The sequence below is a fragment of the Carettochelys insculpta genome, chromosome 2 (genome assembly GCF_033958435.1).
Source record: "Carettochelys insculpta isolate YL-2023 chromosome 2, ASM3395843v1, whole genome shotgun sequence".
Taxonomy (NCBI): Eukaryota; Metazoa; Chordata; order Testudines; family Carettochelyidae; genus Carettochelys; species Carettochelys insculpta.
Genome location: NC_134138.1, coordinates 245,164,219 through 245,190,375, shown reverse-complemented (window position 1 = coordinate 245,190,375; position 26,157 = coordinate 245,164,219). Strand labels below are relative to the sequence as shown.

Here is a 26,157-nt window from a genome sequence, read left to right as displayed (position 1 = left end):
CGATTATTTATTATTATTACTATATGAGGTATCTGGGATATTCCTTTGAGGTGAAGGGACAGACTTGTGTCATGTATGTGTAACCCTTCTGTTAATGTCAGATGCCTGCCAGAAGGGCCGGGTTCAACTCTTGTGGGGTTTTCCTATCAAGGATACAACCAACCGGCTCGAGCCCCCACCCAGTGGCCTGGGACAATTTCACCCCCGTGCTGGGTGCCTGTAAGGCGGTTCTCCCCCCACTCGCAAGCACAGAGTCTGAGATAGAAATGGCTTGTTTAATGACCGTAACCTACCCCAAGGTTACAGCGACAGATGCAGTATATCTCAGCACAGAAGAGACAAAACCCCTTTTACCCAGATATCATCCCCATATGCAGTAGAACCCAGTCTCTTGCTGGGGCTCTTGGCCCTTTTCCACACACACACAGTTACAGGGTGTACCCTCTGCGGTGCAGTCCCAAACTTAAAGCCCACAGATACATCACCAGGGCAATACTAGCTGTCCACTTGTCTGTAGCCTCCCCTTGCTGTCACCAGCAGTCTGCCAGTCACCGTCGTCCGCCGCCGCTCCTACCGGCCGCCCACCGGTTGCTGTCATCTGCCGCCGCTCCTACCGGCTGCCCGCCGTCGTCTACCGCCGCCGCCGCTCCTCCCGGCCGCCCGCCGGTCGCCGTCGTCTACCGCCTCTCCTACCAGCCGCCCGCTGGTCCTGCTGTTGTCCGCCGGTCCTAATCCCACTGCTTGGGACTGCCCTAAGGCAGAACCCAGTGCTTTCAGCTCTGTGTGGCCTCAGCTGCCACTCTGTGATTTCAGCTCTTGGTATCTCTAGTGTGGGGTTTCACAAACACCCTAGTATCCAGCTCTATCTTTTAACAGGTGGGGAGGGTTAGTCAAGCCAGGCTTATAGCTATATGGCCAAGGCATAGGCAGGTCCAAGGCACTCAGCAAGCTGGCTCAACCAGTACCCCTCCCCTCTCTCTCAGAATGCTTTAAACCAGGGAGCCCTGTGTAATCAATGTCTTACACAGCTAAGGCGACTGCCCTGTCCCCCACAACAACCCAGAGCATTGGTGAGATCTCACAACTCCCGCATTAAGTGTCAGCTTAAATTGTGATTTTACAGCTACATGTTTACAATAGACCAAATCTCATGGCTTACTTGCTACCCATTTGGCTTTGCCTGAAAAGGTATCACACATGCACACCTTTTGCATTCTCATGCAGATGACCTCTGGGAGACTCATTCCTCCCAGCCTTCAGCACCACTGCATTCCTTCTGCCACATTCTCTACATATGTAAAATTTAATATTATGTACTTTCATAAGTATTTATATGCTCAGAGTATAGATGGGCAGCAATTTGTATATATCTGAATAAAACTACAACACATGCAGGGAAAAGGGTATATCCTTCATCATCTAAACATAAAAATGCCAAATATGAAAACCACTAGCATGTCAACGTGCCATTGTTTGAGTCCTTAAGGAGAGGCTCAGGGCAGGTGGCTGGAAGCATGCAGGGGTGCAGGCGTCAGGCTTGCAGGGTTAGGAGGTGCTCAGGGCAGGATGTTGGTGTAGGGGTGTGTACAAGAGCCATCGGGGCCACGCTGGCCATGCAGTAGCTCCCTGGGATTGGCTACAGTGCCGGGGCATGCTGGTCAGGCAGCAGCTCCGTGTGGCTGTCCATGGCAAAGACCTTGCAGGTTGGCTGGGGTGGCAGGAGCCATGCTCTTCAGTCATCATCTCCCCGGGGCTGTCCTGGTCCCCATCTGTAATCTGTTGCTGTCTCCCTGTGGTTATTACACAGTATGACTATACCTGCTAGCTACCCTCTCTCCTCCCATGTTATGAAAAACTATTGCATTCCAGACATATCCCATTGTCTTGGAACAGCCAAATCCTTACCTTGCTTTAAGTTATGACAAGAGGAAGCTGCATGCCAAATTTGGTGGTTCTAGCTCTTAACATTTCAGAGGAGATCCTGAATAAAGAAAAAGAGATGGATGGAGACTCATTTGGTTGGTCACAGACAAATTCTCTCAAATATACAGTAGATGTTGATAATGTTAGCAAAAGTACTGTTCCCTTGCTCTTTCCTCATTTAATAGCCCTATAACAAACTACAAATTTACCAGTACTTGTAGTGTTTTTTAAATATATCTAAACATGCTAACAAAATTAGAACACAATATAATTTGTTTTGCAAAGAATTTTACCACTCTCTTTGCATTAGTATACTGGACCAACATTTTCTTCTTCCTACATAAAATGAGAAGGGCTCAACTTGAAATATGTCACTTTTGTTACTATTATTTCAATTCTGACGTCAGATCAGCATTTTCCAAATATGGGTGTGAAAGATGGAAATTTCTGAGGCAGGCTATGGTGTTCTGCTAAAGAGCCCCTACTGGAATCCTAAAGTCTGGAGTAGGATCAGTTCTATAATCCCACAGTTCAGAAACCCAGTTAGCATGAGTGGAAGGTTATCCCTGCTTGCCCCTTCCCTCCATCTCACTCACAAGACCCAGAGAAGGTCATTCCAACTCAGACAGGGCCTTGGAGTTTGGAGGGAGGGATTGTTGCCCTGGCAACCACATTCCAAGAAGAGGCCGTGTATATGAAAACAGAGATATGACATTCTCTGATCCAGTATCCCAGGCTGGTACACAAAACAAATGTGTTATTGCTCTACACTGTTACTGTCTTTTGCTTTAATCTTCTAGATAACGCACCCCTTGATATGCCTGTGTGAAGGTGTCATCATTACTCTTGTGAACACATCGTTTATCCAGTTAGACACATAGATGTCATTAAATGTTTGCTTTGTTCAAGTAACTTGCTAAGGAAACCATCCGTACCAGAGATAAGGTATTCTATGAACTATGAGCAGGGACACTATGTAACCTTTTTAGATTATTGGCTTATTGTGCTCATTTTTTCTTGCTGTTAGAACCTATCTAGGCTTAGACAACACCTATGCCGTAGTTCCACCCCCCACCGCCTATCAGCATCCTGTATAATCAATTGTAACCTATTTTCTGGCAGTGTTCACCGAGCCCTAACAAGCGAAGTGACAGTCCACCAGCACTGTGTGTAATAAACCCACCTGCTTGCTTCACACACAGTGTCCAGGCTTTGTTCCAGCCATTGGGGGCTGGTCTGGGATCCAAGCTTGTGAGCTGCATTGGAGCCAGAGACTGACATCCAACAAGGGGTGAGTATGTTTATTTTACCACCCACTAGGCCAGGATAGAAGTCTCTCTCTCCCTTCAGACACATTTTGGTTCCATATTTCCAAATTTAAACTAGGAGGAAACTGGACATGTGTGATCCAAGCATAGGGTCAGAAACGGAATGAGTACAAGAGGGACGTATACTGTTTAAGCTAAGGGGTGTGTTACAGAGGTACTGGATAAACCACCAGGGATCAATTGAGCCATACATTAAGTACAGGACTGGCTGGGTATACAAGGCGTCAGGCAAGTGTGAACTGGGTGGTCCCACTTCCTCATTGCACGTAACATTGCAAGTCTTGACAGAAGCCCCACGACAGGCATGTGATGTATACACCATCGAATAAGACAAGTCCGCATTAAGGCCAGCATTGTGTGCACTGTGACCACGGTATAAGCTGTATACAGAAAGGGGGAAAGACATACATTCCCAAATAAGGCTGAGAACTGATCCGTGGGACTTGAGACCTCAGTAGACAAGGGGGAGACGTACATCCTCAGCAGTCAGGGCAGACAGAAACCATAACATCCAAGGGGGAGGCAAAAGTTGACTCATGAGATTACTTAGAGTACAAACATATGTAGATTCGGCAGGCAGCAGTTAAGAAGGCAGGCGATGCTGCAGTTGGGCCAGAAGAGGAATTGATTAAATGGTGGAGTAATCAGAAAAGTGACAGAACAGATAAGGCAGTAATAATATTATTGTGTCAGGGATTTTTATCATCCCTTGGGCATAATCGTCCCCGTGGGCCAGGGAAAACAAGCCTTTGGCTGTAAAACATCAATGCAGGCACATGAAAAATCCAAAGTCTCATAGGCTGCCATTTAGCAGCCCCCCACCACCCAAACAGTCACTCTGGGTCAGCTGGTTTCCCCGGTAACCTGAATCTTTTCAAAAGGAAAACTATTATCTTCTCTTATTAACTTACTACTTTGCCTTCCGGACAAATAAAGATATCGATACAGGACAGCTCCATGGATTTGTTAATATTTGTAAGTGTTTAGTCATAGTGGTTAACATAAGTCTAGATATAGTTGTGTATAGTTTAGGCTGTAATTTTATTGTTCCAATTGATGACCTTTAATAAATTGTTGATTTGCTTCACTTTAACTCAGTGCATTAGTCTCGCCCTTCCGTGCTGGCTTCTGCATTCCAGGGGAATTGGGTGGAGCCCACGTGCAGAGCCCGAACTTTCCCTCACCTTGGGGGATGGGGTGGGGCTTGCCAAAGTCCTGTTATAGATTCTCTGGGACCTGATACGCAGGAGGTTTTAACCTCCCCAGGTAGCTTTCCAGGCAAGTTGGCTACCCAGGGCCAGTTGAGTCGTAAGGGGAAGCTCGACATATTGGACATCCTAAAATAAAAGGAGAAAGAAATTGAAACCCTGAAAGATGAAAAGGATGCTCTGAAAAGTAAGTGCCTGCCTCAGAGTGAGAAAATTAAACCCCAAGAACCACAAGCTCTGTGCCAGAAGTGTACTCAAAGTCGGGGAGAGGGAACGCTCGGTCAGTGCTTGCTCACCAACCGCACCACCGCTTCACTACCCATGGGAAGATTTGGCAACCCAAAGTCACCCTCTACCTATCCAACCCCAGATGAGCCAGAACCAGTTCTAAATCCTGCCTGGAATGACGGTGAGAAGACACAGAAGATAGCAACAGTGGGGGATTATGTACAGTGTATGGCCCCTATTTAAATACAAACTAAAAGAATACGGAATGTTGGGGAAGATGACATGGCTGGTCAGGGATTCTGCACAGAGAGAGCAACCAGGGCAAAAAGATAGTTTGGCACCAGCAGTTTTACTCACATACGCTGCAGAAAGGAAAGATTTCAGCACAAGCAGCCTAAGAAGGCATGAGCCAAACAGTGTCAAAGTTAGACTCAGACTCACAATTTGTCACACCACTCTGTTTTATTAGCAAAGCCGCTCTGCTAATACATTTAGAAGTGAGCCCCGCCCCGCCCCCCCCCCCCGAGTGGGGCTTGTGTCTCTTAATTTATACAGTTTTTTGGAGAACAAGTTACAGACAAGTTACAGACAAAAGAAGAAAAAGAATTTAGTCACCACCCTTCGAGATCCCTGAGACCAGTCACGTATCTTCAATTACCTGCCACCCTTAACAATCTCCTTTAACAGCTTCCAGTTAACTTAACTAATTGCCCTTCACACCTTCCATTCTGATGCCTGCTTCTTAGACGCGCTGGCTCCATCTTAATTGCTTCTCCATTCAAAAGCTAACTGTCCCTACGTGTGCTCCCTCAGATACTTTGTAACATGTTTTGGCACGCCCTCTCATATACAATGTATCCAGCATGTCCCCTTATACAACGTTATACTTATACAATGTTATACTTCCACAACAGCAACAGGCTGATTTGGAAACGTACACAAAAGCATGTGCTTTAAAAAAAAAAAAAAAGACAGTATGTGAAGGAGGAAATTCAAGCTAAGGCTTTGCAACCAACATGTATAATAATGGAGGGAAGATCCTGGTAATGGGTTTAACTAATATTCAGTTTGCTGAAGTGGTCTGGACAGACACAAGGAGAGAAAGGTGTTATGATTTTATGTTTTCACAGATAGGTAACATAAGTTCAGCAAAAAGAAGCCTAACAAGGCAGCCACACCTGGGCTGTGAGAAATAGCTTTCTGGACAGATGCCCAGACTATAAGACCTTGAAAAAACTGCCCAGCTCTGAATGCTATTTGTCCGAGTTCTTTTTCCACCTTATGAACTCTTTGTGGTATAGAGTATACTCTTACAAGCATTCAGGTTGTAGAGTCTTAATTTAAATTAATTGTTTTGCTAACAAGTGATTGTGTCAGAAGCTGACAACTTGCCCTTCTGGTGACAAGGAGCTCTTTTTGGTTTTTATGCTGCCAAGTGTCTGGCAATTAGAATCTGTACTAATCTGTACTCCCTCCTCCTTTGTGTTTGGAGCTTCTTTGCTTTTGTGACCAGTCTGGGGTAATTTTGTTTGTTTGCTTGTTAGTCTTGCTGTTGTATCCATAAGGAAGGGATGCCTTCCGATCTTGACACCTTCCAATATCAGAGAACAGACTGTGTAAAATCTAAATAGGCTCACTGGGTTAATTTTCTCTTCTGTTGTCAAATTAAGTAAATTATAGAGGTAACATCAATATACAGAAGCAATGGGTAAAATGGATTTGGAATCACCTGCTAAGGGTTATGCCCAACAGGACCACAGGGATCTGTTGGGTCTGGTGAATCGAATTCGTAAGTTAGAGGAAAGGTTTAATACCCGTCTGCCAACAGCTCTCAGCCTTAAAGTTAACCCTGGCTATCCCTGCCCTGTCAAAGTGGAGACAGGAATAGAGGGGGATTCACTAAAGGGGTCCTCGTTAATACCACGGCCCCTTTGATAGCCCAAACTTGGCCAATTCTAAGGGCGGATGAAGAGTTCTGGGGGCTCACTGTGAATTATGAAAAATAAATACAGCACCCCCTCCTATGATGCCTGTAGTCCCCTTATGCCTAATGTCCTATCCTGGATACAAGAAACAAAAGAAAATAAACTATTTGCTAAAAGTCCAGGGCAGGAATATAGCAAAAAAACAAAAAAAACCAAAACACAAAACACCCACAACCAAAACCAAGAACAGTAAGTCCAGGCATAAAAGATCCAAATTCCTATAGTAGTACTTAAAATGTTAATATACAATAAAATGTCATTTTGAGAACTAAGCAAGTAATTCAAGGAAAGAGTAAATTAACTTTGCAGAAGTTAGGAGGAAACTAAGAGTTAAATTTTGTCAAATTAACTTTGTACAATGCTATAAAGCACAATTCTTGGTTTCTTTGCAGCCATTCTTTAAAAAAAAAAATAAGCCAGGCAAAGAGAGAATCAATTTTAAATCTCTATAATTCAGTAAAACTTGCTGAGAGAACATAAAGGGTTTCTATTGGAATTTAACTGCCCCAAATGAATAAAAGGAAAGGTAAACTATGTATAGCAGTGTAAAATTAGTTAATGTAGTGCAAAGTGTGTTAAAAATGTATACACTTAAAATGAGTGACCTTGTAGTAAGGTGTCATGTATATAATTTTCTCTTACTAAAAGAAAATTCTTTAAGCAGTGTTAAAAATGGTAACTGGAAACATCCCGCATGATAAAAGGGTCACTTTAAATAAGCCCAAAAATTAGCAAAACAGAAAAACCATTACAAACCTGGTCTGCTCTACATAAAAGGAAACTAAAAACACCACCTCATAAACTTTGATAACTAACCAGTAAAATAATTAACTCACCCTAAACCAGCTTAAAGGGCAAAAGTCATTAAAACTTTGCCTAACCACAGAACAAAACCCAAATAAATCTGGAATCAATGCAATGCCTCCATTTTACCCAAAATCAGTAAATATATTCATAAAAGGAGTATTTTAATATATAATCTGCTACCCCCAAAAGGGGTAGAAAAATGTTCTTTTGTCTTTCAAAAGGCAATCAGAAGATGCTAGTACAAAGAATCTGCTTCAGCCTTGTGATGCTCGCTCCAATCAGCAAATTCTGTTCATTGTAATAAAAGAAAAATCAAACTCAGCTAGATGATAACAGCCACCTAGATAAACCAGCATTTCACGTTGTGGATTTGGTAATGAGTCACATTTATCCTGAGGTTAAAAGGATCCTGAAATCATGGTGGCAAGGTCTCATGCAGATCTTGCTAACCACAACCACCTGTGCAAACTTGGGGGAAAAATGGGGATGTTTTGGAAGCACCAAAATCAATTGAAAATGTTTAAAACAGCCACTGCAAATACTAAAAAGGTCTCTCCTGTGTCTCCAGGTACACAAGGAGGATCAAAAGATGACCATGAAGTCGCTCCTGCTACTTCTGTGGCACCTGACAAATGGAGCGGAGAGTGTGCCATGTGAACAGAGAAGACTGGAACTGGGTCACGAACACCGCCTCACCGGAGTTACTTCATTTTAATAGTTATACTAACAAAACACTTAGCTCCTGCACAGCACAAGCACTAACCTATACAAAAGTCTAGCCAGAGATAAGAGCCAACTTGTGGCTGGAACATGGGCCAGTAGATTATAAAAGGATCCATATAAAGTCTTATACTGATGCCCACACAAACAGGAAAAAGAGTAACATCACCATTTCCATAATGTCTGAGTGCCCAGTCATTCACTGGTGCCAAGTGCCAGAAGTTATGGGACGTGATGGAATACATGGGAGGAGTCATGGCATTGCGTTGGCCCTCCATTTAAAAAGACGGATACTCTTGAACCCTGCTGTGGTCCCACCAGGGGAACAGTTACCCTAGTCAATGCAACCAGCCTCCGAATCACCCACACAAGGAGGCAGATGCACACTAGCAGTGATAGGGAATACAAGGCCCTGGGGCGCTGCTCATTCAAACATAGTTACTTTGCATATTGTAACAACACAGGGACCAAGAGAAACACATAGTCCTCGGTATTGGAGTTTGTGTGGGATGTAGTGGGGAAAAAGCCAAATACCAACATCAGGTCATGCACCAACTATACTGACACGGTGCCTGTAGAAGCAGGGCCTACAAACTCCTGCTGGGGTTTACCACTTAAGACCCAAACACAGGTAACCCCAGAGGCATGGCAATAATTTTTTAAGCAATGGCCTATGCTGACATGCCCTCAGTTGGAAACCATCAACCAAGTCCTGAAGGATAGGGTAGAACTCCCTGATTGCGTATTATGCCCTGAGCAAACCACTGTTCCAGAACTGGAGCTAGTAATGATAGGACCAGTATTACCAGTCCTCACCTTGGTGGTGTTCCACACCTACAGGGTCAAGGTGTGTATTGACCTAAAGGATGTAGGTCAGCAATGTGCTAACATTACCAGACTAACTAACCAAATTGGTGAGTGCCTCATTTGGCAGAAATGGGGCTTAGCAGATACCATCCCAGGCTGGTTTGGCACTGGGAACTCTGTCAGCAACACCTATGTCATAGCACAACAAGCTAAGGAAAGGGACTGTATTGAATCAAGGCTGGCAGATGCAGGAATATCCAATGCCTGTGGAGGCTTAGACACCAGCCTGGCCAACAGACTGATCCTGAATAGCCTGAAGGATTTGTCAGATTCGGTGTCTACCTCACTGGATATGACAGAATACCTAGACCAAAGGCTAGCTGGTCTATTATTGAATGGCACTAAGGAAGAGGTACTGGAAAGGAATTGATGGCACACAGGACAGACTCTAGCCATTACCACCCAGGGTATTGTAACAGATCTCTTAGATGGCTGGGTCCACCCAGCCCTTATGAAGATGGTAAGTCCCCTTTGCCCCAATACCCTACCATGGGTATGGGGACACAGAGAATCAATGAGAGTCCAACAGCCAGTGTGGACAGGGCATAGCATAACCTTCAGCCTCCTGGCACCCTTGTGCATCCCCCACTCACAGTGGGCTAGAATGGTAACCTCCCTGCCTGTAAGGAGGAAGGGCCATATTACTAGACTAGAAGGCACTGCATTTTCTGAGGGCACTGGAGGCACCTTGTACCCCAGTGAATGCTGCGCCCATTCCGAGAGGGAGATTTGGTCTACATGTCCACATAACATCTTGACGAATCTGTCTAGGTTTGAAGTGGTCATCACCAAGAACCAAATGCATACAGAGCTGGTCCAAATGAACAGTACCTACTGGTGTTTGACTGCCCAGACTGACCACTCCATTGAATTGAATGGAAAGCCCTGCCCTTCCACATACTCATCCGTGTGCATGACGGTCCTTTGCAGGGCAACACTGACCATTGACAGGACGCAGCTCCACCATACTCTGGCGCCGACACGTAATCCAACATGGGATCCCAAATGGCACAGCAGCAGTAAGTACCTAGAGGAGGGTCTAGTGGCCCTGCAGGTGAAGATCGAGGAGTTGGAGGCCGAAGCCCAAAGACACATCAGGATCGGCTGTCTGACGTACATACACATAGGAGAAACCATGGACCAGGCCACAACCAAATACTCTGAGGCACTCAACTAGGCAGTAGATGTCAAGACAATGATTATGGGCAGCACCTTTACTGGCAATAGAATCCCAGGAGGATGGATTTGGGTGTTGTTCTGCCAAGTTATATGGGTAGTGTCTATCCTGACATTCCTAGTAGTACTCATGCTCTACCGGTGCTTCCAGAACAAATTAAAACACCAAAATTGTTGTATTTGACCTGGCAGGTTCGTGAACCCTGAGATTAAGAGGAGGGACTCTAGGACAGAAATTTCTGAGGCAGGTTATGGTATTGTGCTAAACAGCCCCTATTGGAATCCTAAAGTCTGGAGTAGGCCTATAATCCTATAGTTCAGAAACCCAGTTAGCATGAGTGGAAGGTTACCCCTGCTTCGCCCCCTCTCATCTCACTCACAAGACCCAGGGAAAGTCATCCCAAATCACACAGGGACTTGGAGTTTGGAGGGAGGGATATTTGCGCTGACAACCACATTCCAAGAAGAGGCCGTGTATATGAGAACAGAGATAGGACATTCTCTGATCCGCTATCCCAGGCTGGTACACAAAACAAATTGCTCTACACTGTTACTGTCTTTTGTTTTAATCTTCTAGATAACGCACCCCTGGATATGCCCATTTGAAGGTGTCATCATTACTCTTGTAAACGTATCATTAATCCAATTAGACATATAGATGTCATTAAATGTTTGCTTTGTTTAAATAACCTGTTAAGGAAAACCATCTGTGCTAGAGATAAGGTGTTCTACAAGCTATGGGCGGGGACGCTGTACACTTGTTAGATTATTGGTTTATTGGTCTTGCAGCTAGAACCTATCCAGGCTTGGATAACACCCATGCCATAGTTCCCTGTCCCCCCACCCCCATCCCATCAGCATCCTATATAATCAATTGTAACCTATTTTCTGGCAGTGTTCACCAAGCCCTAATAAGCGAAGTAACACACCACCGGCGCTGTGTAATAAACCCTCCTGCTTGCTTCACACACGGTATCCAGACTTTATTCCAACAGGGTGCATAAACTAGTCATCTACAATACACAAACTGGAGTGAAATCCTGGCTCCAAGCCTTGGTTTTCAGCAAACACAATTGGAGGTATGGAAGCTCAACAGCCCCAAAAAAATCAGATCACTTACTTAGGTGACTAAGGTTAGGCAACCTTGTTTGAAAATGTTGGCTTGAGTCTGTGTTTTACTACAGCTCTTCTTTATCAGGGGAGGATAACAGTAGAGTGGTATTGCCAGGTCATGTGATTACCAATTCTTGTGAAAGAGAGATTCTTACAGTGAGTGTGGTCCCCCAGTTCATACCACCTACAAAGAAATTGCCACAAAATTATGCCTTTGACTGGGCTCTTTGCTAGTAGTAGACATGCTGGCTTGTGTGTAGCTGCAGGTCAGCTTTCTGAGGAGTAAATGGAGTAATTTTGAGGAGTAAAGGGACTTTGAAGGAGTATGGGCACCTCGAAGTACCCGCGGCTGACCCATGGTTACTCACAAGCCGGCAATTCGAAGTTTCACACTTTAAAGTTGCCACGGGGGAGATTTAGCCTAATGAAGTGCTGCACATGAACCTCAGCACTTTATTAGTAATCTCCTGACACCCTAATTATCTTGCTCCCTTCAAAGTTAGGAGCTAGTCTAGACACAGCCTGTAAGAGTGGCTGCAACAATGACCTGTATGTCCACATTTTAATCAGATAATGTCACAATATCTTAAAGATATTTTGTAGTAATAAGAAAATATCTTCAATGGATGAAGTTTCTACTTACATAATTGTTACCACTGTTTACTCTGCACATGCTAGGGAGTCTTCAGGTTGCACAGAAGGCTAACTAATCAGAGTCATACAAACAACTGTGGAACAACTGGGGCTAAACTGGACGCTGCAGTATGAGCTACTTTTAACTTCAAGAAGCATTGGATGTATAACTCACACATAAACAACACATTAAATGTGCCAGCTGGAACACTGACAAGTGAAAAAAGGAAGGAAGGGGAGAAAGCTTTGGTAATATGTTATGTGATCACCTGAGTAAGTATTGCTGCGGCTTGTGGTTCTTCTGTTTATCTTAAAATTCTTCACACAAGGGCTTTTTATGCTTGAAATATTTCACAGACAAAGTGCTATTTGGATTTAGCTGGATCATGCCAACAATTGTGAATCACAGTATATAATTTACTACTGCTTAAAATTTTGAACTAGCATACTTAGAACTGCAAGTTACAATTTCATAGACAGTGGTCTATATTCACAACTGCTCATAATTTGGCTGAGTTGTTTGTGAAGTTCAGGTATATTTAGGAAAGTACGGTATCTGAAAAAAACAATACAATGGGTCTGATACCCAAGTTTTCCATGTATTATTTGTGTAACAGTTGCACCCCAAATGAGCTATGCCCCCCAAATAAGATCCAAATGAGATCAAAGCCCTGTGGTTCTGAGCATGTGCAGATGCACGGTAAGAAACAGGTCCTGTTTCAAAGGGTTTATAACAGGGACAGGCAAAATTCAACCTGCCAAACATTCAGATCCAGCTCACCATGATAATCTGGGCTAGCAATGTCCTGTGCCCAGCAAGACCTTTGGGCAAGCTCCCTCCCTGCCAAACCCCCCCATGCTACTCAAAGGGTTTGGCTGCTTGGCCAGCATGCACATCTCTGCACAGCACACACTTTGCAGAGGGTCCCCACTCCAGGGATGATCCTTGCAGGGCCACGTTTGCAGGCACATGCAGCACATAGAGACTGAATGCCCCAAAATCCCACAAGTGGAGTGGCTCCATGCAGAGAGACACAGGCTGGCCCCAGTAGCCAAAGCCTAAACCATCTGTGACACTGAACTGAACAGGGTGTGAGGCCAAGGAGTGGGACCAGCCTCACCAGAGTTCACACCTGTTTTAGGTTGGGAAAATCTAATTATAGAACATACAGCCAATTCTGCCCTGGTTTTTCATAGTCGGCCTTGAGGATGGCATACATGGTGATAAGCCACTCACGGCAGCATCACAGTAGCTCTTAAGAAGGGACTTGCAGGGTGGGAGAGGTAGTGGCTTCATAAAAATGCTTGGGACAGTCAGTTCACAAATTAGGAATAACGTAACAAAGTGTGAAAATCCATTGCTGTAACTGAGCCTGTGTGCTTACCTGCAAGTGCAGAAAACTGGTGGTGGGAGCTACTTTGTCAAGGTCCTTAAAGAAGAGGACACAGTATATTTACCTCTTGCCCTTTTGCGGCAACAAGGAAAAGAAAGGAGAGAAGTAGAAATAATAGAGTGTGAAAAAAGGTTTCATGTTGTAATGATCATGTTTTTTCTGCCTTAAAGTTTTTTAAGTGGTACTATTTGTGTAGTTCAGCATATATAGAAGAGGGCAGATAGGGAAAAAACAGCTAGTGATTGTAAGGCAGGATTATGGTAAATTACAGCGGTCACTAGTGAAGGGGCTAGCATCTTCAGAGTAGGAAATGTGCTTGAAGCTGAGAGATGCTACATTACAGATGCCTGCAGATACCAATTTATTGCATAGCAATGTCTGTGTAGGATCCAGCAGAGGTTAAAATTGGACACAAAGAATTGGTAATACCATTTTTTTCCTTGTCTATGAACACTATGATGTCATCTTAGGGCCACCAATTCCACAGAGTACAGGCCACCAAAAATTCTGTCAAACTAAAGAGCCTCCCAGCTGATGGACAATACAAAAACACCACTTGATAAACACCTAAGAAGAAAAGTGTATCAGTAACTCTACTGAACATTTGCATTAGTCCCTGCAGGAGAACCATCTATTGTCAGCATGGAGGAAGTAAAAGAAGGACTTGCTGCAATAAGAAAAGGGAGGGCTGCAGGCCACTTGATATTCCACCAGAATTTCTCCACTATCTCATCCTCAAAGGACTCTAATGGCTAGCAACATTGTACTTTGCTACCTTAAGGACTGTAAAGATCTGGTAATCACCATTCCAAAGCCTGGAAAGCTCCCTGATGAAGTTGGAAGCTATAGGCCAATTTCTCTACTATACATGATCTATAAACATCTTGAACATATCATCCTCCAAAGAATATGACTTATTGGTGAGTCAGTCCTGTCATATGGGCAGGTTTCTGGCCAAAACATCATTGTTATGAACAAGTACTGGCACTCACAATTCACAGAGGCTAGCTATCCACAAAAATCTAAACACTGGTACAGTACTTGTTGAACTGTTATCTGCATATAAAACTGAGGAATCGAGGGCCTGATGTTGAAACTTCCTAAACGTCCACCTTCCTACCAAACACTTTGCCTGATGTGGACCATGCTGAGTAACAGACACCTGTGGATGTACCTGGGTAATAAGACAGACACGCTCCATATCATAAACAACACACTTCCTCAAGACTCTGTATTTATGTCAACCCTTTTTAAATATTTTACATAAGTGACATATCTCCAACTAAAGCATGAGTATTTGGATATGCAGATGATCTTGCCATGACAATCCAAGCATCTAACCACGAAACTGAGGATCTCAAAAATATAGAACAATATTTCCAGAAACAGAAGCTCAAACCAAAACCTGGAAAAACAGTAGCAAGGACACTTTATCTTGATAATAAGAGAGCAAAAAGCACACTGTAAGTAGCTTTCAGTGGTAAAAATGTACAACACAATTACACTCCAATCTATCTCAGAGTGACACTCAGCTGCGTGCTCTCTTTCCATCTTGAGAAGGTAGCTGCAAAGAGAAAAATGAGTGCCAACACCAGAAACTAGCAGGGATATGTTGCCATCAGTGTTCAACACATCTGCAATAGCACTTGCATATACAGTAGCTGATTATTGAGCACCTGCATGAAGCAGATGCAGCCACGCTCAACCTGTGGAAACTCAGCTGAATACAGTGAGTCTTGGTCAACTCCAAATTAAATTCAAACCAATCATGACAGATGCAGGTATCTAATGCACAAATGGAAAATCAAGGACCCTCTGGAATACCAGTGTGGTTCCCCACAGCAGACCAATGAATGTATCATTACTTACTGCCCGGTTTACAAATATGAATGAGGTATTACTGCAATAAATTCTGCTACTCTTGATGCAGCCATTTGGCTCGATCAACTTACATGAAATTGCAGTTGCTGCTGTACAGGGGTGTCAAAAATAATCTTATATAAAAGAATTTATCATCAATATTTTCCTGCTCTCCAGTATTCTTCATATTTATACTGTACAGTTAAAAGGAAGAAGTTAATACTCTAAGTCAGAATAAGAGTATTGCTGCCAGAATACTAGCTAATCCATAGTACATAATCATCTCCTTTTAAATGGTGGTATTCTGATTACTTCTAGGTGGGAAAAGATAAATCTAGGAACCTACAAGTCCACATTGTTTCAATCTTTTCAAAAAGCCCACTGTTAGTCTTCTGCCTTTGCCAAAGTCATGGCTGTCAGAACAGTGAGAAAGGATACGCCTCTAGCCCAAACTTTTAAAGATTGTTGTCAAGAAGGTACAGTTCACTATTCTACACTAGGACAGTGGGTGGAATGGAATTGTACACTGTTGGTGACAACAAAACAAACCTGGTTCTGGCTCTAGGGAACTAAAGATTTTCCAGTTCACTTAATGCACCTATTGCACAAAGAAGATTAATATTCACATAAACATTTATTATTTAAGGAAAAATCTTAATGTTTAAAAGAAAAGCTGGATGACAGAATAATCTTAAGAGGGGGAGGCTTTTACCACATAAGTTACTGTTTCAGGTCTGCTACAGTGTCATGTAAAAATGCTGTTTATTGTATTCCTGCATTAGTCATCATAGATGTAATCCACTGTATGACAGCATTTGGCCAGATCATGTGTAAAGGAGGATGAATGGTGATAAATACAGATATTTGCTCATCACTCAGAGAGTCTTGGTAAGTGAGCTAGTAAACATAAATCAAACAGTCTAAGCTTTGATTTTTAGTTCTACACACACACAAAACAAACAAATGAGTATACAACTGTGTTTGTGCAGTATCAAACATAATTAGGTCTCTATCAAGAATGAGGCCCTTTAGCTATTACCATAAGTGATAGATAATGATACTTCATTTTTAGGAAAAGTAAAATTATAAATGTGTATGTAAGCAAGATGAACAGGCCACAGTGATTTTTATTAAAAAAAAAAAGAAAAGGACTTGGTACTTAACCGGCTCCCTGCCCCCTTGCAACCCCACCAGGATTCCTGTGGCTGGGGCTCCCAGGGGGCACATTGGGGTTCTGGTTCCTGGGTCCTGCTACTGCAGGGCAACTGGGGGCTCCAGCTCCCAGTCCTACTCTGCCAAGGAGCATGAGAGCTCTGGCTCCCAGCCCCACAGCAGCATCCTGGACCCATGCTGCTGTGGGGCTCGCGGGGGCTCCAGCTCCTGACTTGCACTGCTGCAGGGCTGGCAGGGATTCTGGCAGCCTCTTGACAGGGAGCCAGGTGGGGTGCAGAGCCCGGCTGGCAGCCCCATCCCCTACCCCAGCCAGCCACAAAACCCCGTACTGCCACAAAAGCAGCCCTGAGTAAACCTTTGCTGTGGTGGTATCTATCCTGGTCTTTATGAATTCTTACGGCTGAGATAGGATGAGAGAGCTTATTTTTCATGCTTCTACAGGAGAACCAGCAAGGCAAACAGCAAGACGAACAACAAGAGGGCACAACTCAGGCTTCTCAGGGTAGAATTATTATTATTTTATACAGCATATTATTACAACACAAATTTAACCATAGATTTCTTTATAGAAGTCAAAGGCCAAAAGGTATTTATACAATTACTCTAAACATGCCTAAAAAAAGTCTACACAATAAGAAATTTACTATGATCAAATAGTAAGAAAACATTTGTAAGCTTTTGATGACCTCTTTGCAAAAGGACTAAACCCAGGCATGCTTACAGCCTCCTTTCTTCCCAAAACTTTCTGTCATTACTTCTTCCTCTCTTTCTTGCTGGCCAGCACTTTTACTTTTGCATCTCGGTTCACATAAGTCATAAGTTTGAGATGACTCCCTTATGCGTAGGAGGAAGGGCCATATTGGTCATTTTAATACAGATTTTATTTGTCTTATTTTGAACCATATGCAGTTACCCATACACTCCAGAAACTTTATTTTCAGGGACCTTCTCTTAGGCTGTGTCTACACTAGAGCATAAAGTTGGTTTTAAGGGCGTGAGGACTATTTTATAGTGCACCTGCCTACACTACAACTATCAGTAGGACAATTTTAAGGGGTGGTAAGGTAGACTTTTCTAGCTTTCTGTAAGGTAGACTAATTCAGCTTTTTCACAAGGAGTAACAACAAACTCAAATTTACGAGGTCGACTTAATGCTAATGTAGACACGGTGTTCTTTAATTTGATTTTATTGGCTCCAGAAGTATCTCCCAATGTCCCCAATGTGTCCCTTCTGACCATCGCTTTCACTTCCCCTGGTCTCCAAGTGGCAGGAAGTACAAATCATTGTGGGCTCTCCAGCTGCCCCGTTTGAGCCCCCCCCCACCACACGGCTGCTGGGCTCTCCATACCACACAGCTGCTGGGCTCTCTGACTGCCCCCACCACAACTGAATCAAAGTAATACAATCAAAATGAAGCTTTTCAACAATACAAAAGAAAAAACAAACAACAAACTTTTCAGTCGCTCCACATTGAAACTTTTCAGAGCTTTATTTCTGCATTTTACATTTCTCAGGACTGGCCTGCTAGCATTGTAAGAGCGCGTGCTGGGGGCAGGCTGTGGAAAAATGAATTTGGCAGTTTGTTTTCAATGGGAGCGGAGAGTGAAGACAATATACTCAGGGATGATGACATCAGACACCCACAACCACTTGCAGCACATTTTGTCTCCATAACACACTGGCACAAAAACCCAAAATGCAATGAAGGTGCTGGAAATGTGGGACAGGTACCCACAATGCACTGCTGACACGGTTGAACTTACCAAAAGTAATGGGGACATGCTATGCCAACTTTCTAAATGTGTGTGGACACTCACCATCGACTTTATAAAATCTAGTGGTATAAAGTCAACTTTCAGAAATTTGACTTTATTTCCTAGGGTAGACACAGCCTCACTTCATTAGTTATTCTTTGAACCAGACATCTCCTTACTTCATGCCTGCTGGCCTTTTAATTCAGTATTTTCAAGGCCTTCCTTCTACTTGTTATCCAAGAATTTTCTTTACAACTCCTATTTCCTTAACCAAACTTACGATAACCCTAAGTCTTGAATTTCATATTTACCCTTAAGAGATGAAAGCAGCTTTAATTTCTTACAGGTACAGGTGTATTGTATGCTGTGGGTGAAGCTCAGGGCAAGAGGGTTGCTGTGGGGCGGGGTTTGTGATAAGACAGTACCTGTAAGAAATGTAAGTATGGGGTGGAGTTCGGGGGCTCAGGGCATGCGGAAGCACATGGGAGGGGTGCAGGAGTCAAAAAAGGAAGGGTAAGGAGGGGCTCAGGGCAGAGGGTTGGGGAGCAGGCATCAGCTTGGGGGCATAAGGAGGGGCTCAGAGTTGGGAGGCTGGGGGTATGAGTGGCTCAGGGCAGGGGTGTGGGGGACTCAGGGCATAAGGTGGAGATGTGGGGTGCAGGACTCTAATGAACTTTTAAACCAAACTAAATACGGGATTAAGAAAGCTGTGATTTAAAACCAAAGCCACTTGTCACAAGCACAATTACGTCAAATTTTCCTTTTTTACTTGGTGCTTTTTTGCCCCACTCCGTTACCAGTTACGGCCAGGCCTCCATCTAGATACTTAATCCCTGCTTTTGAAGGAGAGAAGGCATCTCCCCCTAGAACAAAATGCACTGCTATTGGTGTTGAACATCCCATAGGAAACATTTCACTGATGCCTTTCTAAACAGAGCACCAACATCTGCTTTTTAATCAGTTTCTTTCTCTATCCGCATCCTAAATTCAAATATTTCCAGCACCAAATAACTGTGAATTTAGAAAAAACAGTTCAAATTTTATTCAGTATGTGCACCAACAAACAGAATACAGCATTGTATGAAGATGTCACACAAGTGAATCATGCTGTGTAGTGAGAAGTCTCATTCGAAAATTCCTTATCATTCATTACCAATTGTATGTAGAGTACAAGTTGAACCTCTCTAGTCTGGCACCCTTGGGACCTGACAAGTGTGGAATGAAAGGATTTGATAGACCATAGAAGGTCAATACTGTACACCAGCATCACCAACACTTTCACTGCTCCCTGGGCTCGTTGAGGACATTGAGGGGTAAATTACAGGTAAATACACATTACACTGAGAGCCAGGACTGGAGACTATAAATAAACCTTATAGACCATGAGAAACTTGGCCACACCCCTGATAAGTAGACATCCAGCTAACTAAAATCATGCTGGACCACGGTTGTTACCAGATCAGAGTGTGTTGGACTAGAGAGGTTCAAAACTGTACCACCACCCTAATAGTCACAGCTTTGTCTCATCTTACCTGAGGTCAAGATGGCCTAAAGCTTTTATTTTAAATGTAATTGGCTTTTTGTACCACTTTCCACATTTTTTTTAAAAAATGAAATGTTGCCTATGTTACAGATGACAATCCAGTCAATAATTATTCTCACGACTAAGTGCATGAAGACTTGAAGATGAACCCTTAAAACGATCATCACATATGCATTTACCACTCAAAATATTAGAGTGACTTATTCAGAACAAAGAAAACCAAGGTGCTGACCAGTCCTGGCCAATAAAGATTATATGACATATTGATTGTGTTGTATAAAGTCTCTGCTCAGTCCAGTACGATGCAGATGTAAATTCTGTAACTTTGTCAGCTTTGTTTTGTAGCTGCTGCTAGGTCTATATTAAGTATTATAAGTTAGTAAGAAATTGTTTATGGATACCATAAAAGTCTAAGAAATTCTGACTATTCCTTTGTAAAAGAAATTGCTTTCTCTGTAGTGAGCTGTCCTTTGTCTGAGGGAAGTATGAGTGTTGGTGTGTGTACATTGGAAGCAGCACCTTGGTGGCCAGAGAATAGGAGCTGAGCCTTGAAAAAGAGCCCACTCAAGAAAGCAAAATATGCCCCATGAAGAGAAGATCAAAGTCTTCTTACAGATGGTCTTACAGAGTCCTGGGACAGTGGTGATGACTCACAGTCATGCAGTATCCTGGGGCAGTGGGACAGGACAAAAGCTATTGGACAGAATCATATGAAAAAAGATGGGTGCAAAGCTCTAGGAGATCTTCTTGCCATCACCTCTCTGCAGGAATTAGTCTCCCCTGGATGGATGGTACTGCCACACTGACAAGAAAAAGAGTAAGCTGACAAAGAGTCATACAACCAGCTCACCGCCCCAGATTCATTACTGCAAGCAGACACACTGGACCTGCTATGCCTTGGCTTCCTCTGCTGCCCCTAGGCGAACTCACACAGTGGAGAGTTGCATGTGTGAGTGTATGAGCGCAGGAGGGGTGTATATGCTTGGCAGTTAGTTCACCTTTTTCCTTTAATCAAATACAGTAAACCCTTGATTTTACAGACCCTGATTTAGCAGACTTCAGGAACAATGGACGTCAACCAGACCCTGCCCCCAACTTGTTGCCAAAGTCTGCTTAACTGAGCATGTAAAATCCTAAATCACACCCCACCTTCCCCCCTCAAAAAAGTGTGTTAGGGGACTACCGGTGAGGTCTGGAGCAGCGAACACCTCCTCCACCAGAGCTGCCATACGGTCCTCCCATCAGAGGTGAGCGTGTACGTGGGCAGATGGCACTCCCACACGTGCCTCATCCCTGGTGGGAGGAGAGCGTAGCGGCTCTGGCAGCAGCTCCTCTAGGCTGTGGTGGGTCCCCTCCTACTACTGTGTGCAGTGGGACCCCAGCTGCGGTGCAGCTTTTGCAGCTGTGGCTGGCGGGGCCCCAGCCATGACAGAGTCCCCAGCTGTGCTGGGGGGCTCCAGCAGCTCCCCCCAGTGGCAGCAGAATGTTTGTGTGTAGCAGGCTTTTTTTTTTTTTGTGAAGCGGGGGGACTGGGGCTGGGGAAACCTGGCAGTGGGGGGATGTGCAGTACACCCTCTGATTTAATAGACACTCGGGTTTCAAGGACACCCCTCCCCCATTATTCCATTAAATTGAGAGTTTACTGTAGTGGCATTTAATAAAATACATATGAGTGTAATCCTCGGGTGGACTTTAGTGTAAATTAAGGTAACAGATTGTAAGAACAGAATTGTTACTCCTGGCAAATTTAGTATATTTGAGTAATACCATTCTGCCTATATAAAAAGTTCTTATGGTTTCCCTGAGATAAGCAGGCTTGGGAGAATTCAATTTTTAGGTTTTTAAAAGTGAGAGAGAGGTCTATATTTATTTTATTAATTTATGTATATTATATTTAATGTATAGATTTAATGATTTTCTTTAAGCATTAGTAATTTAAACGTTCAGTCATGGGAAATTGTAGTGCTGAATAATTAATGACAATAAGACATTACAATTAAAAAAATTAAACTTTTTAACCATTAATATACAAATTGTCAACATCACAAGTCAAAATACACAAAATAAATATCCTTCAACCAAAATGTTGTAAGTTCTCAAGTAGTATATTTTTATTTTGCCAATCTGTAAATTTTGATTATTATACAGCAAAATATTTTTGATTTGTTGTGTGCATAGTGAAATCAACATTTACCAGCATTTACTGTTAAAAATCTAATCTGTCCAAGTCTGTATTTAAATGTTTCTTCCATTCGTTTCCTTAAAAAGTTGCAGTGTTGAGATATTATTAAGCAGTTGCTACTTTCCACTCCACAACTGGTGTGAATTCAAGGGAATTTAAAGTGATTTTTATGTGCAAAATGTTTTGGTATGTTTAGGAATGAAAGGTACAAAAATCTACAGATTATATAGGAGGACAACTTCACACATTTTCCAGTTAATGTACTTCTGTCAAATGGGGAACTGTAAGGAAATCTAAAGAGCACTTAATACTAGACAAAATGCCCCTCAATTTATCAAAAGTTTAAAATCTGGATGAAAAAAATATATGACATTAAATATCTACCACAATGAAAAGATGTGTCCTACTATTTAGATTATCCATTATGGTTGACAACAACGGTTGAACCGCTCTCTTCCAGCACCCTCAAGACCTGAGAGAGAATTTGCTGGACCACAGAAGGTTAATATTGTCTAACAACATTACCAACACTTCTACTGATTTCTGGGCTCTTAGAAGACATTAAAGGGTAAATTAGAAGTGAACAACAGAACACAGAGAACCAGGACTGGTGGCTGTAAACAAACTTTATGGAACTGTGGGAAACTTGGCTAAACCCACAATAAATGGCCATCCAATTAACTAAAATCATGCTGGATTACATATGTTGCCAGATGAGAAAATTCCAGATTATAGAGGTTCAACCTGTATCTTCATCCTCACAATCATCCAACCTCATTATCTGAGGGGCATTTTTACTCCTTTTCCTCCATTATACAGGGAGATACCAACCTCTTTTCCTTTTCCTTTCATATTTTTTCTGATGGTTAACTCACTCCTTAAATATATCCCACTGACACCTTTGCCATCGCCTCACCTCACTTTTTGCAAAAAATGGAGGAGAGCAAGACTGGCTTTAAATAGAGCTGTCAAGCGATTAAAAAAATTGTGATTAATTGTGCGATTAATCACACCGTTAAACAATATGGACTAGAGCAGTAGTTGCAGAGAAAGAGTATTGGGAACAAAAAACAAACTGCTGCTACTTTGGCTGGGTAAATTTATTTAATCACTTCAGTACTTTACGTACAACTATAACAGTTCAACAGTACAATATTTTAGTGCCAAAAATTAGATTATTTTTCATATAATGTTTGAGCAGGTATGGATATTAACAGGAGATGTGTTAAATAAATTTTTAAATGGTGATCTATTTAAACAAACAAAGAAAAAGTCTGCCAGGGAAAAAATATTGAACAGTAGTCCAACCTTCATGAGGGCTCTAGAGCCAGCATATACCAATATGATAAATGTGTAAATAACACAGAACTGGTTCAGAACTGCTCTAGTACCTTGTGAAGAAGTATCTACCCCCAGGCTGAGCTCCTTCCAGGGCCACAATCCAACACCCACACAGTGCCAATGCCTGGAGTGAGAGGCTTTCAGCAGGAATCTGCCTAGGAAGTGGGTGATTGCTGGGACACAGATTCAGTTCTCCTGTGGAAATATAATAAAGAGATATATAAAATAATATAATAAAATATAATATGAAATTCAGACCCACCATCCCCAAGGAAGGGGGTATAGACCTTTTCTCCCATACCCCTTCCCTCCCTGGGGCCTGATTCAGCCCCAGCAGTGCTGCTTAGCCCTTCCCCGGACGTAAGTGAACCCCCAGCAACGGGGCTCAGCCCCACAACCCCTCCTAGCGCAGCCTCGAGGCACCCCACCTTCGCCCCCTCGCCTGTTGCCAGGCGTTCCCAAAGCGACAGGTCCCGGTGCACTCCCAGGGGGCAGGCTTCTGTGACACCCTGACGGGCTTTGGGAGCTAAACACGGCGTCCAGCCGGACTCACGGGAGGTTGAATGGCACAACTGGGACGCTGCCCACAGCGCCCCCAAAGCGGACCTGGAAGTTCGGGAGCGGGTCCCGTTACTGCCCCTGGCCCCAAGCAGTCCATTGCAGCAGCCACGCGGCACTGCCGGGGCCAGAGAAAGAGGGGGAGGTATATGACGGGGCAGCTCGATGATCTCCAGAGCTGCCGGGTGAGTGTGGACAGAACGGTGGGCGCGGAACTCCCCTGGGCTGGAGCAGGTGGCGCCCGGTGGGCCGCTCCGCTTCTCAGGGCTGGGTCTGTGACGCGCCCTTGGCCTTGTTCCTTTCCGGGAGTTTTCCACTTCCCCCCTCGGGTGTCCTTCTCTAGAAGAAACAGTCCTCCCCGCCCCCTCCGGTCAGGAGACTGGGTCCGCAGCCGGAAGCTTTCACAGTCATTCGTCAGATTCCGCTGCTGCTGTCTTAGGACGGTCAATTAACGAGCGTTAACGCTCCTCGCTCTAATCGCAGGCTTCTCGCGCGTTAATTGGCAGCCCTGGTTTTACTAGGGCTTCACGCTCGCCCCGGACCCTCACCGCTGCTTTTGACGTACTTAGCAGCGTAGACTGTAAAAACCGAGGGGGTCGGAGACGTAGGTAGAAACCACACTACGCTGGACCTTGAAAATAAGAATGGAAGTTTGAATGTGACACGCAGCTCAATACACGTCCGGAGAGTGCCGCCTTCCGCGCTCCCAGGTGTTACCGGAAGTGGCGTCACTTTTCCGTCCTCCAATGAATAATGTGCCTAGACGAGGGGGCGGGGCGGGGCGGGGCTCTAGTTGCCATAGTTCCGACGCTTGGCTCCTTTGCCCCAGTGGAGAAGCGGCGGGAGCCTCTGCGCACAGCCATGAGCAGCACACCGGCCAGGCATGAACTTAGCCTGTCCTCGGAGGTCTTACAGCTCCTGGCGCTGCCCTGCGGCCTGGAGGAGCTGGAGGGCGACGGCCGGTAAGAGAAACACAGGGCTGGCGCCAGCGGGCGATGAGCCGAAAAAGTGCCCTGCGGCGCGGGAGGGGGAAGGGGCTGGGAGCAGCCGCGGTAGATGGGGGAGCTGGTGGGGGAAGGAACTGGGGCAGTCAGGAGCTAGAGTCGGGGAGCTGGGGGAGGGTAGGTGCTGGGGTAGCCTGGGAAGGTGGGGGAGCTGGTGGGGGAAGGAACTGGGGCAGTCAGGAGCTGGGGGAGGGTAGGTGCTGGGGTAGCCTGGGAAGGCGGGGGAGCTGGAGTGGGAGGTGGTGGGGGACTTGAAGGAGGAGGTGCTGGGGGAGCTGGAGTGGGAGGTACTGGAGTAGCCAAGGAATGTGGGGAAAGTGGAGTGGGAGGTGCTGGGGTAGTCAAGGAAGATGGGGGAGCTCGATGGGTGGTTGGAGAGGTCTTGGGGACCAACTGTCAGGCCGCGGAGAAGGAGAGTGTCTGGCTTTTACTTGTGGGGTGAACAGCAAGAGCTGATAACTTTGTGTACCTAGGTTTATTCCCTCCAGCTCTTGAGTAGAGGACTTCGGGCATCTTGACGCTAGCAATATGTTTATTGTCTGTGGTTTACAAATAGTGGTGAAATGCTGAGAATTAGCCTTCATGATTTTTTGTAACACCAGAAGTGGAGAGCCCCTACAGGGAAAGGGCTAACTTGGTTAGGTGTTTCAAGACAGAGGATTATCTGCCTGCTGTTTGTGGTTGTGAAAATCCGATCAAATTTAAAATGCCAGCTAGCAGTTTCTAAGCAATACCAATGTACCCATCTGAGCCCCATTCTTCTACACAGACAGTTGAAGATGAAATTGTGATAAATAACCCCTATGTACTCTTATGTGCTCCAAAAATAACTTTGAAGTCAGTCCTTGGCAATACATGATCTTATTTGTACACGTTTGATTCATAATGCTTTATTCATATTTGTTTAAGATTTAAAAGTTCCAAGGAGTTGTCCGCTATAGCTTGACACCAATTGTGCAATGTTCCTCACCATAGCATTATTTTGGTATTTCTGAAGAAAGAGCTTCTGTGTCTGAGTCTGTGTGTACACTGCATGCTTTTTTGGAGGATTTTTTTTTCAGCATCCCTAGGTCGAAATAAATAAAGTGAAAAAATCACATTCACACAGCTAGACCATTGCGAAACAGAGTGTTCACATTTACAGCCACAGTTCACAGCCATGGTATTGCAAAAGGAGCATTCACACAAGACAGTAATAGCTGTGCTTTGTTCACATGCATTCATTTTCAACCTTGAAAGGAGGAGGGTTGACAAAAGTTTTTCGCAGAACTAGTGTTATTATTTCAAGGGAATAGCTCTCATCTCAACGTGTGGCAGTGTGAAAGCTCTGCATTTTTTTTAATTTGGAAAAAATATTTT

The 26,157-nt window shown here is 44.1% G+C and overlaps 1 protein-coding gene and 1 long non-coding RNA gene across 2 annotated transcripts in view; one reads left to right on the top strand and one right to left on the bottom strand.

The window, feature by feature from the left end:
- Window positions 1-257: 257 nt before the first annotated feature.
- On the bottom strand, window positions 258-24,492 carry LOC142008058 (uncharacterized). Its single transcript, XR_012644068.1, has 4 exons — window positions 23,790-24,492; window positions 23,287-23,431; window positions 1,906-1,981; window positions 258-1,790 (listed from the first exon to the last, which is right to left on the bottom strand). It is a non-coding gene; the product is annotated as an uncharacterized LOC142008058 (long non-coding RNA).
- Window positions 24,493-24,655: 163 nt separating this feature from the next.
- C2H10orf67 (chromosome 2 C10orf67 homolog) overlaps window positions 24,656-26,157 on the top strand; it is an 80,629-nt gene continuing 79,127 nt past the window's right edge. Inside the window, 1 exon segment of the mRNA XM_074985505.1 lies at window positions 24,656-24,756. Coding sequence (XP_074841606.1) covers window positions 24,656-24,756 — 101 coding nt within the window.